General features: G+C 44.1%; 1 protein-coding gene across 2 annotated transcripts in view; it reads right to left on the reverse strand.

Moving 5' to 3' along the window:
- The window catches only part of NKD1 (NKD inhibitor of WNT signaling pathway 1), a 129,017-nt gene that overhangs the window by 21,536 nt on the left and 92,365 nt on the right, over positions 1-15,116 (reverse strand). The window contains exons 5-6 of one of the 2 annotated variants that reach the window (XM_079988863.1): positions 9,364-9,470; positions 786-881 (exon numbers count right to left, since the gene is read on the reverse strand). In XM_079988863.1, the coding sequence (XP_079844989.1) occupies positions 786-881; positions 9,364-9,470 (203 nt within the window). The remainder of the gene's footprint in view (positions 1-785; positions 882-9,363; positions 9,471-15,116) is intronic. The other variant, XM_079988864.1, reaches the window with a different exon arrangement.

Here is a 15,116-nt window from a genome sequence, read left to right on the forward strand (position 1 = left end):
CAGAGCCCTTGAAAGCATAACACTTTCCTCATGGTCCCAGCGCACGCATTCAGCAACCAGACATGGATTTACAGCAATGGGTGAAGGAAGCCTGCTGCTAAGGGCCCCAACTGTACTACACATTTAAGGTACTATTATACCACCTTAAACAGTCAACTAGAATTAAATTTAAAAATAAAATAGCAATAAGCCAGCCCAAATAAGCAAAGGAGAACAAGAGAAGGGCAGACTAAAAATGAAGTGGGCCGTAGGCCAGCTGGAAGTAGTGTTGAAATATGTAGGAGCCAAGTGGAACTCACAGGGCATGGAGCTCCGTAACCTGGGGGCTACCAGAGAGAAGGCCCTTTCTCAGACTGATCCTGGTGCCCTTCAAGGGCAGCCCCACACAGAGTGTGCAGCAGCAATCAAGTCTAGAAGTAGGCAATGCATGTATAACTGGGGCCAGATCCATTTCTTCAACTAGTCATTTTGTTCTTCTACAGTTCTGGCTTTTCCGTTCCTACTTTGTCCGGGTTTCTTCATCCACCAGTTTTCTTGGGCAATATCCCCACACTTCACACACATACCCTGACAAAGAAAACCTTTCCTGATCTCAAGTGGTATAAAGTTTCATTTATACCCTGCTTTCTCTCACACACACCCCAATCCCCTGAGAACATACCACAACATCACACTAGCTCAGCCAGTTAGTACCAGAGGCATCCTTGCCCCAGAGCAGTATGGTACAAACCGCTCCCCTTGTTAGCAAGCACCACAGATGTATCAGGAAGCTAAACTTCGCTCACCTCACGCGTGACTCTGCCATTGTTGTCGAAGTCATAAAGCGTGAAGGTCCACTCTTGCCTGTTGTCTTCCTCAACGGACACATCACATTGCAATTCCTAAGGAACATGCAAAGAGTAGCTGATTACCTAAAGCAAAAGTCCTATTTGCAGAGGAGGCTAGCTTCCTCTTTAAAATATATTTTAAAAATAAATTCAGACAATAGTTGGTTTTTTTCTTTTCTTTTCTTTTTTTTAAAAAAATATTTCTCCCCCATGCCCACCCAACAACCTGGCCCCTCTAGACAGCTCGCTGTAAGAATAATAGAAGCAGTCCAACCACAGCAATAAAAACAGGAGAACAAGGAGATGATGTTGGTGGGAAAAGGAAGTTCCTAAGTGCCATGCAAGTGTATGACTGCTGATTGGCTACCACACAAACACACTTATGGTAGCTAGCCAACCAGCAGCCATGCAAGCACATGAGTGTCAGCGAGGGTGGCGAGCCCATCAGCAATCTTGTCTTTGGGTGACACAGGTTGAGGTTCCCTTGCTTCTACCATCACCACCTGGGATCTGGTAAGGAAGACCATTCCTCTCATTGACTGCGCAGAAGCAGTGGCTAGCAGTTCTTTCCAGAGAACCATTTCATCAGTCAATTCAAAGTTCAGAAATTGGCAACAGCATTAAAAACTCAAAGCAATACACAAAATGTCCCTTGCACACTACCTGTGGAGAAGGCCTTCTGAATAACTGCTCAGTTTCTAGAAGCCTGAAAGAGTTGAATCCAGCAGGCCTTTTGAAGGAGGGTGTTCCACAGAGGTGCCACCAGTGAAAAGGCCCTTCACCTTGATATTGGTGCCCGCCAGATCTTGTTGGTCTACAAATACCACCAGCCCCACACCTGGCAAGTCTGGTGGTCAGGGCTGCTGGGAACTGCAGCCCCACATTATTCAGAGGGCACCAAGTTGGGGAAGGCTGAGCTAAACAGTTGAAACTTGCACTGAGCCAAAAGCTGAAGGACCTGAACTTTCAGCTTGAATTTTCTGTGGGGCAAAAGGGGCGCCTGAAACTGGATGGGAGGCTTAAGGGGGATGGATTTCCCCCAAAATGACTCTCCCCTCTACCCATCTTATGTTTCCACCTGTGGACTGAGCAGACACCCCTGAATTGAAAAACAGACCTTCCATCTGCAGTTCCACCTGCAACTAGGGTGGCATTTGGCTCAGCACTAGTTGAAACATGTACTTTTTAAAATTCTGGAAAGTGGCACACAGGTGAATGGGGGTGGGGGAAAGCCCCAATGGGTCAGTTTTGATCCCCTCCCCCCAGTTGGTTAGCAACCTTAATGGTAACAATATTGAGACCCCATTTCCCGTATATTCTGCTGAGCAGGAGAGGAAAGGCATTCAATAGCGCTCCTTGTCTATTTCCCTTGGGCTAAGACTCTCAGAGAATTTGAAACATTTTTTTGGTTTCATTGAGCAAGAAGACGAAACTATGTGAAAGCTACTTACTAAAATGCCTGAAAATATAATGCGAGATCCTCCAATTTAAAAGAGAGAGAGGGAACAGTGAGAAGAAAAACCTCTCCTTAATTCAAGGAGGAAAAGTGAGACATTCTCAGCATGAGGCAGGATAAAGTTGAAACAGAAGTGACCATTAATAGAAAATAGACCCGTGGCATAAACCCATTTCAGAAAAACCCCTTTCGCAACACAGATTTTTCAATGTAGTATTAATTCCGGCTCTCCCTTATAACTCATTAAAGCATTACATCTGTTGAAGTAGAACCCAATTTGGAATTAATAAAGGGGGGTGAAAAATTCTTGCCAACCACAGCTACTTTACTCAATCGTTTGAGAGCTGGCTTATGGTGAAAACGTTAAAAGACAATTAGAGCACACAGCAAGGTGGTTACATACTAAAGCTCCAATCCAGAGCCTCTAAAACCAAGGTTGTTATTCAAACATAGTCTCTGCAAACTGTCAATAGGAAACAATGAAAATTTTCTGCAGCAGCTAATTAGATTTTTACGTGCCAACGACTGCAGCTGGGTTTGGGGTGGGGTGGGGGACATACAGCAAATATTTTTAAAGAGTGCTTTTAAACCCAACAAATGCTTTCTATCAGAACGATGCTCCTTAAAAATTAGTTCTGATCCTGTAATCAGCAAGAATCAGGGGTACCAACTTTTTTCCTCCTCAACAGACAAACTAGCTTAAACAAATTAGATGTGTATTCATGGTGGATGTGGCTCTGCGTCCATAACTGATGACCAGGAAAGCAGCAGCAAGAGCAAGTGATGAGAAACTCCCCTATGAGGAAAGTTTGCAGCATTTGAGACTTTTTAGTTTAGAGAGAAAGCGGATAAGAAGTAACACAATGTAAATTTATAAAATTGTGCATTGCAAAAAGGAGAAAAGGCTCCTCCCCTATAATTCTGGAACGTGTGGACATCCAAGGAAACTGAATGTTGGAAGGTTCAGGTCAGACAAAATAAAGTGCTCCTTCATTCAGTGCCCAATTAAACTATGGAACTCCATCCCACAGGAAGCAGTCCATGTCCATGAACCTGGATTGCTTTAAAAGAGGACCAAGCAATTCATGGAGGATAGGTAAAAAGGTAAAGGACCCCTGGATGGTTAAGTCCAATCAAAGGAGACTATGGGGTTGTGGCGCTCATCTTGCATCAGGCCGAGGGAGCCGGTGTTTGTCTGCAGACAGCTTTCCGGGTCATGTGGCCAGCATGACTACACCACTTCTGGCATGACGGGACAGTGTGATGAGTGCCACGGAAGCACCGTTTATCTTTCCACCACAGCAGTACCTATTTATCTACTCACACTGGTATGCTTTCAAAAGGTTAGGTTGGCAGAAGCTGAGACAGAGCAACAGGATCTCACCCCATTGCATGGATTCGAACTGCCAACCTTCCAATCGGCAAGCCCAAGAGGCTCAGTGGTTTTGACCACAGCGCCACCCATTCCCTTATCATGGAAGATAAAGCTATTGATGGCTACTAGCCACAATGGCTATGTTCTGCCTCCAGAGGCAGTAATGCTTCTGAATACCTTCTGATAGAAACCGCAGGAAGAGGGAGTGCCCTTGTGTTTGGATCCAACTTGCCACTTTCACAGAGGCCTCTTGTTGGCCACTGTGAGAACAGGATGCTAGACTTAGGTAGGCCACTGACCTGATCCTTCAGGTTCTTCTTATGTTCTCAATGGCTCAGCATCCACTGCCAAATTGGGTTTACCTCAGAGATTGCCCTCAAGAACCTAAAGGCTGACTGATAGCGACTTGCCAAAGTCCACTTTGCCAGGTTAGATTTAAAACAGGGTCGTCGCAGTTCACAGGCTTCCTGGTCGGCGGCGGTGGCAGGGTGGGGAGGGGGAGATTGAGCAAATTAGTCTGCTTGGCTTACAGCCCCCCTCCCCAAATTTCTGTAAGATGCTTGCCTTCCTTCTTTCAAGGCTCCCGCGATCAGAGTCAGCAAGAGTTGCAACACAAGCCATGGGGGCAATTAAAAGAAAAGTCGTTGCACGCAAGTAAAATAAACAGCTCCAAATAGCTCTGGCATGATGGGAGCTCAGAAATACCTGCTTGATCTGCTGACTTGAAACCAATTCCCTACAGCAGTTAACGGTAAAGCCCCTCGTCCCCCGCTGAGTTCAAAGGCAGTCTTCTCTTAGCTGTAACAAGCCCCGGCTGAAAGCTGCCAATGTACCCCCCCCCCCCCGCCTGCAAATTTGACAGTGGAAACTGAGTTTCGTATTACACAAACATTCCCAGGAACCTTTAAAAGCCAAGGCACATCCACCACCTCAGATTTAGACCTCTCCCTTCTCGACAGTCACATTTCAGATTCTTTTGTACCCGGTCATGAAACGAAAAAACGTTTACCATCCTCTTAGCCCCTTAGCTTACACGATTCGGAAGCTTTGATTTGGAATACAAGTGGATACGTGCCTGTGAATATCTCAGTGCCTGGGCCTCTGCCACGTAAGAACAGCTCTCTCTGTCCTGCACTGCCTAAAACTCACAAGCTTTCCTTTGTGCGTGTGTGAGGACACGCCACTCCACGCTAACAGCTGAAACAGGCAACTTATTTCCTTTGTTAAATAATAGGGGTTTGTGCTGATCGCTTGGCTTTGCAGGGTGCCTGTGGCTAAAGCAGAGTTCCAGATAGCAAAATTGTTGGTTCTGGACAACCTTCTGGCATTACCTCGTTCATATGGGAGTATAAGGCACCACAGAATTCAAATCAGGGACTCTGGCTGCAATGTCCAAGAACTTTACTCCCCACACCTCTTGGAAGAGAAAGGTGTTGGCCCTAAACTTTCCTGCTCTACAGCACCACCAAGGGGCTGCAACTTGTCCACCTGGCCAGACCAGGAGATCTGGGGAGCCAATAGGAGCCTGCCCTGCCTGAGATTGTGTAACTGTTGTTTCTGGCTTGGTCAGAATTGGAGAAAATTGTCAGAAAGAGCTGCTGTTTTGGAATCAGGGCATCTCCTTGAGCTGAACAATGTATCTGACCCTCTGAACTGATGGTCTTCCACATTGGCCTGGGTTTTCCACACTGGTACTCAAAAAGTTCAAGATGGCCATTAAAAATAAATGAATAATTATATATATACCTGAGCTGAAACTACTCAATTTTTCCAGGGACATATTTAGCCATGCCAATCATCATCATCATCATCATCATCATCATCATCATCATCTCCTACTTTTCTCTCTCCTACTTTTACATTATCCTCACTTGTGCTTAGCGATGTCATCACACAGCCATAACTGACTGGCCACACAATATGACATCATCCTACTCACTGCACAATTCTTGATTAGTTGGGATCACCTAAGTAACTCTTCAAGGAAGAAGGTGAAAGCAGCAGCTGGGGATTAGGGGGTTGGTAGAAATCACACTGAAGAAGCAGTAACCAGGCCCAGAGGCAACAAGGGTGCCAAATAGGATGAGTTGTTTTCCCCAGAAGTCAAGCATTTGCTCCATCTAAAAAACTTCCCTAGAAGAATTTGTGTCCTATTGAAATTTGCTAGCTGCTCCCTAAAAATAATAATAAAAAACTGGAGACTACCCAGAGCACCTATAAATTATGATCATAAGAATGAATTTCTTGACAAACTGATGATGCTCAGTTCACCACCAACCTGGAGATAACACACGTGCTGTTTCAACAACATTGAGGTGCATGGTTCTCTATTTTTTATTTTAATTTAAAGAAATCTGTATACTGTCTCTATGGAGACCGGCAGCCTTTTAGTCTAGATGACGGCATATCTGGGTGCTCCTGTTTATTAAATCCCTTTCTTCATGAGCAAAGCTTGCCAATGGCGAACAATGTCTGGCAGTTTTATGTTGCTTGTAAGTCTACAAGGAAATAGGCCATCAGACTCATTCCTGGCAAGACCTTTTCCTCCTCACCGCCTGTCTTAATCAGATGGATTTCCAGTGCAGCTAGGTCAAGGTTGCATCACCCTGGGGGCCCAGAGATGAAAGACTTTTTGCAAGTTTTTTTTCCACTAGGAAGTGTATAACAAAAGAGAGAGAGGGAGAGAAGATAGTAGACTACAAAGGAAAACAAAATTAAAAAGAAAAAAGAAAAGAGCCCACATACAGCACAGAAACACAATCAGGCCGGTAGAGGAACAGCAAAATAGCACATGAAAGGAAGCAAGCAAGCATTAAGTCTTTGGGATAAATGGCTCACAATAAGTGGGGTTGTCCTGGCATACATTCTGATCCCTGGGGGTAGATGTCAACATTCCTCATCTCCCAGCACATCCTCAAGCTCTTGGGCTGCTCCAAAGCTTTCTTAGCCCTCATGGCTTATCCCACTGACCTTCCAATTCTAATAGATTTTCCTTCCTGCATCCTACTCAAGGGCCAGCGGCAATGGGCAGTATGGTTGGGCACATGCCTAAGGTGCACACCCCAACAAGGGGCTCACCGGCCACCCCCTCCCTGGACCTCCTCCTCCTCTGCTTGCTCACTTGCCTCTCACTCTGGCCCAGAATAGTGGAAGAGGAACAGGAGGAGATGTCACTGACTGCTTGCTCTTTGGCTCTCAAGAAAATAAGGACGACGAAGAAGAACAAACAGATGGAGCAGCTGGGGATAATGGTAGTGTGGAAATAACATTTGCTGAGGGAGTGGTGGGGAAGCTCCATGAAGGGTTCTTGTCAAAAATCCCTCTGAAACCTGGAGCCAACACTGCCCCATTGCCACCATGAGTTTAAAGCTCCACCCTTATATGTAGATATATATTTATTGCATTTATATCCTACCTATTTTCTCCAAGGAGCACAAGGTGGTGTGCACAGGTCTCCCCCTCCTCTTTTAATCCCTACAACAACCATGTGAGGTAGGCTAGGCTGAGAATATTTCAATAATTAACAATAACAACAACAACAAATTAACTGCCTCACAGGGTTGTTGATAAAGACAAAATGTTCTTTGGATACTCCAAACATAATTAAGAGGTCGGCAAGGTTTACCTCGCCTGGGCTGGTTCACTCCAGTGGAGATCCCTTCGCGGGCCTTAGCACACACACACAATTTCCAGTGTTGGCATCTGCGTAAGTGCATATGAGATTTCCGGCACCGTGGAAGCGAGTTTCCACGCTGCGCTGTGCCAGTTTAGCACAGTGTGCGGGGGCTCACCGAGCAGACGGCTCGTGGGCTGATCAAACGACCCCTGTGGGCTGCTTGTGCCCATGGGCCTTAGGTTGCTGACCCCTGGCCTACAACTATACATGTCTATTCAGGAGTAAATGCCACTAAGTTCAGTGCTGCTTATTCCCAGGTATGTGAACAGTCTCAGGAAGTATAATTTGATTAAACATGAAGCAGACCAGGTTTTGGACACTTAGAAGCAGGGCAAGAGGTAAACAAAACTTCAGTAAAACAGCACATATTTCTTATTCCGTCTAAGGATATGTCACTATTTGATGGAATAGCCATATCTTAAGGAGCAATCTACAAGCATTAGGAAACAGAGACTGAAACCCATTATCTTACAATGTGAGAAACTATTTTCAGGTGGCTTTAGCCACCTTCTGAGTATTTATTGTTAGCCTACTTAGCTGAAGTAGTTGAGTTGCATTACTCTCATGCGTATAAGCAACACTGAATGCTACTGATGTTATTTATCTCATCTTCCAACGTACAGGCTGCCTTTTCCAAGCAAAGGTGGCAGCGATGGGGCTCTGTGCTCAAAAGAGGCTTTTGCTCCAAAACTGATGGCCAGGAAAGCAGCAGAGTGAACAAGATATGATAGAAACTCCCCTATGATGAAAGGCTGCAGTATTGGGGACTTTTTAGTTTGGAGGAAAAGTGATCAGAAATTTATAAAATTATGCATGGCATGGAGAGAGTGGGTAGAGAAAGAGATTTCTCCTTTGCTCATAACACTGGGACTCATGGACGTCCAATGAAGCTGCATGCTGGAAGGTTTGTGACTGGCAAAAGAAAGCACTTTTTCATGCAGTGCTCAAACTATGGAACCTGCTCCCACAGGAGGCAGTGATGACCATCAACTTGGATGGCTTTAAAAGAGGACTGGACAAATTCATGGAGGATAAAGGTATCAATGGCTAATAGCCATGAAGGCTATGCTCTGCCTCCACAGTTGGGGGCAGTAATGCTTTGGAATACCAGATGGGGGAAATCACAGGATGGGAGAGAGCTATTCTGCTTGGATCCTGCTCACCCATTTCCCACAGGCATCTGGCTAGCCCCTGTGAGAACAGGATGCTGGAGTAGATGAGCCATTGGCCTGGTCCAGCTGGCTAATAATAAATAATAATAATAATACCCTGCCCACCTGGCTGTGTTGCCCCAATGACTCCTTTCTCATGTTCTTACCTGAGCAATGTGAGTGTGGTACTGTTTAATTCTGTTTATGGAAAGCATGCTACAATTTCACTTGTTTGCTAAATTTGTATGTTACTTTTCATGAAATGGTCTCAGAGTGGCCAGCAATAACACATACTGAAGCTTGCCACTGCAGTTGGAGTTGATGGTTGAGGAGTACAATCGGAGCCGGAGGGGCTTTCCCGGTGTTTTATCTAGCCAAGTTCTTCTCAGTATGAACCCACTGAAACTGAGGGGCCTAATTCTGTCGTGCCCAGTAACCTCAGTGGGTAAACTGTGGGTAGAACCAACAGTGGACACAGTGTTATGTTATGCAAGCCCGTTGGGAGTCTCCCTCCCAACAATGCATGCCACTGAAATGGTCAGGTGCCACATACCATGGGTGGGTCTTCCATCTTGACTTCTTAATCCAGGCTATACTGGCCCCAAGACATCACTGAAACAGCTTTATCTTCATCCTCAGCTGCAAGACCACCAATTGTGGTCCTGCACCATCACTTACATCCTCCTCCCAGGTCCTGACCTTGCTTTACCTTCCAGAACCTTGGGCCTCCATGTGCTATTGCCACCATCACCTTCCTTTGCTGCTTGCCATCACGATTGATCAAGGCATAGAGGGAGAGGCTTTAGTCATGGACATTATTTATCTCAGGGCATCGCAGTGATAAGTGTGCCTAGGGAGAGAAAGAATAATGTCCTTACCTCAAATTTTAGCTGCTTCTTGACATTGGTACGTGTATCAGTTTCCTTCTCCACTTTCTTTTCATCGCCACTGCAAACTCCATCTGTCTTCTCTGGAGGCAAAGCCACTGGGGGAGGCGGGAGAAGAGAGAAACTCAGAAGGCTGCCTTTAGACACTTGTCACATCAAGACACCTCATTATTCTGCCATTTCAACTCAAAACTGGGTTCTCAACTAATTGTGTACACAAATATGTGGAGTAATTGTTTTATGTGAAGTTCTACTTAAAGGTCGAGTCTACAGAGTCATTGGTTTAATGTCTGAAAATTCGATTTGAATGTTAACAAAATACACCACCAGTACAGCATCATCTTTGATTAAAATGCCCTCTGGGCAATGAAGCAGGAACCAAAGAACTTACACACCCAACAAAAAAAGAAAAAGAAAATACAGCAGATTAATTAAGGAGAAATGAAGTCTCAAGAACTGATATATCCTTTCCTTTTGTAAACTGCTTTGAGGTTTGTGTTTTTTAAAAAAACAAGTTGTATATACATTGAGAGAGAGAGAGAGAGAGAGAGAGAGAGAGAGAGAGAGAGAGAGAGAAAGAAAGAAAGAAAGAAAGAAAGAAAGAAAGAAAACTGTGCAGCATCTTGTTCAGCATCAACATTTCTAGTCTTCTAGATCAGAACAACATTCTGACAGGACAATATTTGTTCTCCATTCCTTTTTCATGTTACATCAGCACTGATATCATACTAACTAAGCATAGTGCAAACCACAGATCATATACCTGATTCTAACTATGGTTGCACACTGTAGTTTTAATGCAAACTGTTGTTAGTTTTAAATCTGAACCATTATGTAATACTGTGCCATGGCTAGGTCTGAAAATGGAAAGGTGGAATTTGCATTTTTCACTTTTTTCAAATTTGCTATAAAGTATTAACTTTTATGACATTGCAAAATATTAATTCACTCGTACAACAGTAGTTGTCAAGCCTATAATGGATTTTTTTAAAAAAACAACAACAACAACCAGACTGATGCCAAAATTTTGCTCTTCTGTCAATCTTAAAAGAAGATTCTTCATTCAGGCACAGAGAACAAACCTGATGGAGAATAAATACTTCCAGTTTCTTAAACATCACAGTTTAATCTTTCGGCATATTTGGAAAGATTAAATTAAACATTGAAGTAACATTTCCTAGCAGGTGAAAACTGTCCCGGGATGAATTAGATCCTTAAAATGGAGGGAGGACGGAGATATGGAGGGAGGATGGAGAAGGGAAAACATGCCATATAAATGACTTGGAAATACTTTTTTAAAAATACTGAATGCAGGCAAAGGTTTTCTGCTCATTTTACCTGAGATCGGGTTGCTAGGGGACTGATGCCTTTAAAACTCTCCTTTGTATTTCAACATATTGAGCACTCCAATTTCAACTGGAGAGTCGCTTTCTCTCTCTCTATCTTGTTTTAAACAAAATCACATAAATATCAGTGTATAACTTTATTTATTTATTATTTTATTTTATTTTATTTCCTGCCCTTCAGCCTAAGGTCTCAGGGTGGGCTACAACATTAAAGCACACAATATTAAGAGCAACTTGAACAACTTACAAACACAAAAATATATTGGGTTTTAAAAATATACACCTTAAGAGTCAAAAGCCAGAAAAAGAGCTGGTGTCCATGTGCCTCACTGGCCCCTCCCTGTCACTGCAGAAATAGGACATGAAGGAGTCCAAAGGCCTTAACAAAAGGGCACACTGGATCAGCAAGCAGAGACTTGACCTGATTGCTGTGCAAATTAATGTTCAGTGGAACCTCTGGTTATGAACTTAATTCATTCCAGAAGTCCGTTCTTAACCTGAAACCGTTCTTAACCTGAGGTACCACTTTAGCTAATGGGGCGTCCGCTGCCACTGCTGCGAAATTTCTGTTCTCATCCTGAGGTAAAGTTCTTAACCCGAGGTACTATTTCTGGGTTAGCGGAGTCTGTAACCCGAGGTGTTTGTAACCCAAGGTACCACTGTACTTGGGATTGGAGGGAGCAGCATGGCAAGCCCCCTCAGTACTGTTCCAAAGATAGCTGGAGGAAGCGGAAGCCACAAAACTACCTGGGCTTCGCTGATTACATGAATTGCTGCTCTGAGCTTGTGGCACTCTTTGTCTAGAAGGGAATACAATAAGAATGGTCAGCTGTTGGATTCATAGTTGTTTGTTAGGGTCAGGGTGCGATATTACCACATTCTGTTTCCCCAATGTATACAATTGGGCAGTTCCTCGTTCGGGCACCAGTTAGGTGTAGTCAGAGGCATTGTACTGGAAACTGTAGCTATGAGAGTTCATGTTTTATTACTGGAGTTTACCTTTGAAATGTGCACTTCCCCTAATTTTGTAACGCTGCTCTTCAGACACATAATGTGTACAAAAATTCATATATTAGCATAAATTGTGTGTGTATGCCTGTGTGCACATATGTTAGTGAAAATTACATTCCAAAACGCATTATAAATGGGGAAATTGCTTTGCAAAACTGTGCCTATTAGGGAAAATGGCATACAAAAATGTGTACGTCAGATGAAATTCAATGATGAATTTTCATGAGGACATCACAAAATATCACAAACCGATGTGGACATGTGGAGAACTGAACTTAAGAATGGAAAAATGTGAAACTGAGACAAACCGAATTGGACAGAAACCCCAATCACTAAACGGAACAAAAATGTACTGAAAGCAGCTATTAAATAAAACGTGGATGCTTGTCTGGGAGAGTTAAAACCATAAACTGAGAAACACCGTTGAGCTACATGCCAGAGTTCAGCTACACACAATGAGAACTTCCACCAAGAATCTTGCCAACAATATTAAATCTGTCCAGACTAGACTGCTATCTTAAATAAGAGGAAAGCATTAAAAGGCTCCTGTTTCCAGTGTCTGAGACGTTGGAAAAAGATCCATGGACAGTATCATTACTTGAAAAATATCCATTGACTTCCTCTTCAGATGCCAACTCCCCACCCCACCCCAAGAGGCACACTGTTGGTCATAAGACCTTGGCCTTGCAGTTACGGAAAGCCATAGTTTGCTCCTTATGGGAATAATGGCAGGCAGAATCCAAAGATCCTATTTTCAACAGTCATCTACTTTGTGACATTGGAGGCTGGTGCTACAGAGACGCAAACTCAAGGCCAGGTCCCAACTTGAAGAGACCATTGAGATGGTCTCCCTTAAAGTTGCAAGGGGAGGCACAAGCTACTTTAAAGTGAGGAAGCATGGAAGAGTAGTTAGTAGGCTTTTCCAGCTTTATTTGTATATGTCTTGAGCCCTGCAGAGACGTCAAGAGGTCTACAGTCTAATGATCTCAGGGACAACACGAGAACAGAAGAGCTTCCTGGATCAGGCCAATGACCCATCTAGTTCAGCATCCTATTCTTACAGTGGCCAACTAGATGCCGGTGAGAAATGGGCAAGAGGTACCCAAGTAAAAGTGCTTCCAGCAACCAGCATTCAGAAGTATTTACTGCCTCTGACCCTGAAGGCTGAGCATAGTCGTCATGGCAAGTGGCCATCAATATCCTCCACAAATTTCTCAAATCCTCTTTTAAAGCCATCCAAGTTAGGGGCCATCTCTACCTCGTGTGGCAGTGAGTTCAACAGTTTAACTATGCACTGCATGAAGAAGTCCTTTCTTTTATCTGTCTTAAATCTTCTAACATTCAGCTTCAATGGATGTCCACGAGTTCTAGTGCTATGAGAAAGGGTGAGAAACTTTTCTCTATCCACTTTCTCCATGCCATGTTTTATTTTAGAAACTTTTATCATGTATAAACTTCTGTCTTCTATCTTACTTGTCTTTCCTCTAAACTAAAAAGTCCCAAACACTTTCTTTATAGGAGACCAACCTTTCTTAATAGGAGAGGGTCCTAGTGGGTTAAGATAGGACCTCATTCTGTCCCCAGGAACCCTCAAGAGTTGCTAGAGGAAGTGTGCTGGGCATAGAGCTGAGTTGCAGAGAGAGACCAAGCAGGATGCCAGGGAAGGGGCCTGTTCTTGTGTCACCTGATGCTTCTGACCAGCCCTCTTCCATGCAGGCACCACCTCCGCCTCCTGTCAGTGATCTTGCACCTGCAGAGGAGGCATTGGGTGACAAGTCTAGCTCTGAGCCAGCGCTGCCTCGTCCTGCATTTCCTAGGACATGAAAATGCCAGTTCTGGCATGGACAGACAGTCCAAGCCCAGCCGACCCAATGGTGTGTTGAGTCTCCAACAGCAGCAGTGAGCTTTATGTAAAATCATCCTTGTCATCTCCTGGGGGCTTCAAGAAGTCGTCTCTCAAGGTGACTTAATGCAGATTAATTACCATGTAGCACGTTTTAAAAGATGTCTGTGTGTTGGAGCTAGGGAATCTAACATGGAACCAGCAGGCTCTGAAGGGCCCACAGATACCTCAAGACCCCAAGGTGCATAAACCTGTGCAACTAGCCTTCGATTGTGAAACTGACCTTTAATTACACCATGGCCAGCTTGAAAGGGAAGTGCTCAAACAAAGAATTTGGCACCCGCTTGCATAAGTCATCTGAGCTTATGAGGAACTCCACTGGCATGCACCTCTCCTCCACCAGTCACTGCTTAGGATGACTACTGGGGTCCCTTGAGGTTATCAAAGCCTATGCAGTGGTGGGCCACAGTGGTGGGTGGAATCAGAGGCAAAAGTGGGTGGAGCAAAACATGCAAATTTTACCTTTGTACCATAGGCTGTCTCCTACACAACCATCATCATACAAGCAATAGGCATTATCAGCGTTTAAAAGCATTTTCAAGCCAGGCAAAAACACTTAGGGTACAAAGAAAGGGCCAGTGGGATGTGTGCCCTGAGGAGAGTTCCAGGGGCCAGATAGATATGCATGGAGGGCACCATTCAGCCCCCAGGCCTGAGATTTCCCACCTCTACAGGTAAGAGGAAACTCCTGAGTTGAGCATCCTTTCCCCCCTCCCACTGCCCCCCAAATACTGCCAAACAGGGCCCTTTCTTCTCATTTTTATTCAAAATTGTTAGTGCGTCTCTGAAAAACATTGCATTTGTTTCTTCACAGTGTCCCTTTTCTCCGACTTTTTGCTATTAATTGGGAAATATGTGCCTTGAACGCCACACTACAATGTTCCTTTTCTATTTGAAACTGGAAATACAACAAAGCGAGGAAACTATTACATTTCAAACGTTGTGAAATACTATTCCTGCATTAAAGAAAGCTAATTGGCACAAGTATACTTACAGATGTCTTTTTGCCGAGGACAGTTAATTAATAACATCTATTTGTGAGAAAGAACAAGAGAGAACAAAAAGCATATGTGTAAGGGTGCTGAATCCATTACTGTCAATCTGCAGTCTGTGTTCAGGCTGTTGCTGAGTTTAACCAATAAAGGCAGGCAATAATACCACCGGCTCTTTAAGAATTCCATGCCAACGGGGATTTCTGACAAAATGCTTGGAAGTGGGTGCAGGGAGAGAATGATAGTTGGTTTGAATATTGCGGCCTTGTCACTTCTGAACCTCAATCTGCATATTCGGCAATCTGAAAATTCTAAAAATCCACCGTGCTTTCTACCCATGCACCATGAACTACATGTTCATGAAGAAATAGTATGCATTCTTGTATGATTTTAAACTCTTTGCATCACACTTTCTGCATTCTCACGATACTTTAACTCCTTTTGTGCCCTGGCCCCCAGTGGTGGATACTCGCACTCTCAGCTCAATTATTG

This window comes from Podarcis cretensis (genome assembly GCF_951804945.1).
Source record: "Podarcis cretensis genome assembly, chromosome: 8".
NCBI classification, from domain to species: Eukaryota; Metazoa; Chordata; class Lepidosauria; order Squamata; family Lacertidae; genus Podarcis; species Podarcis cretensis.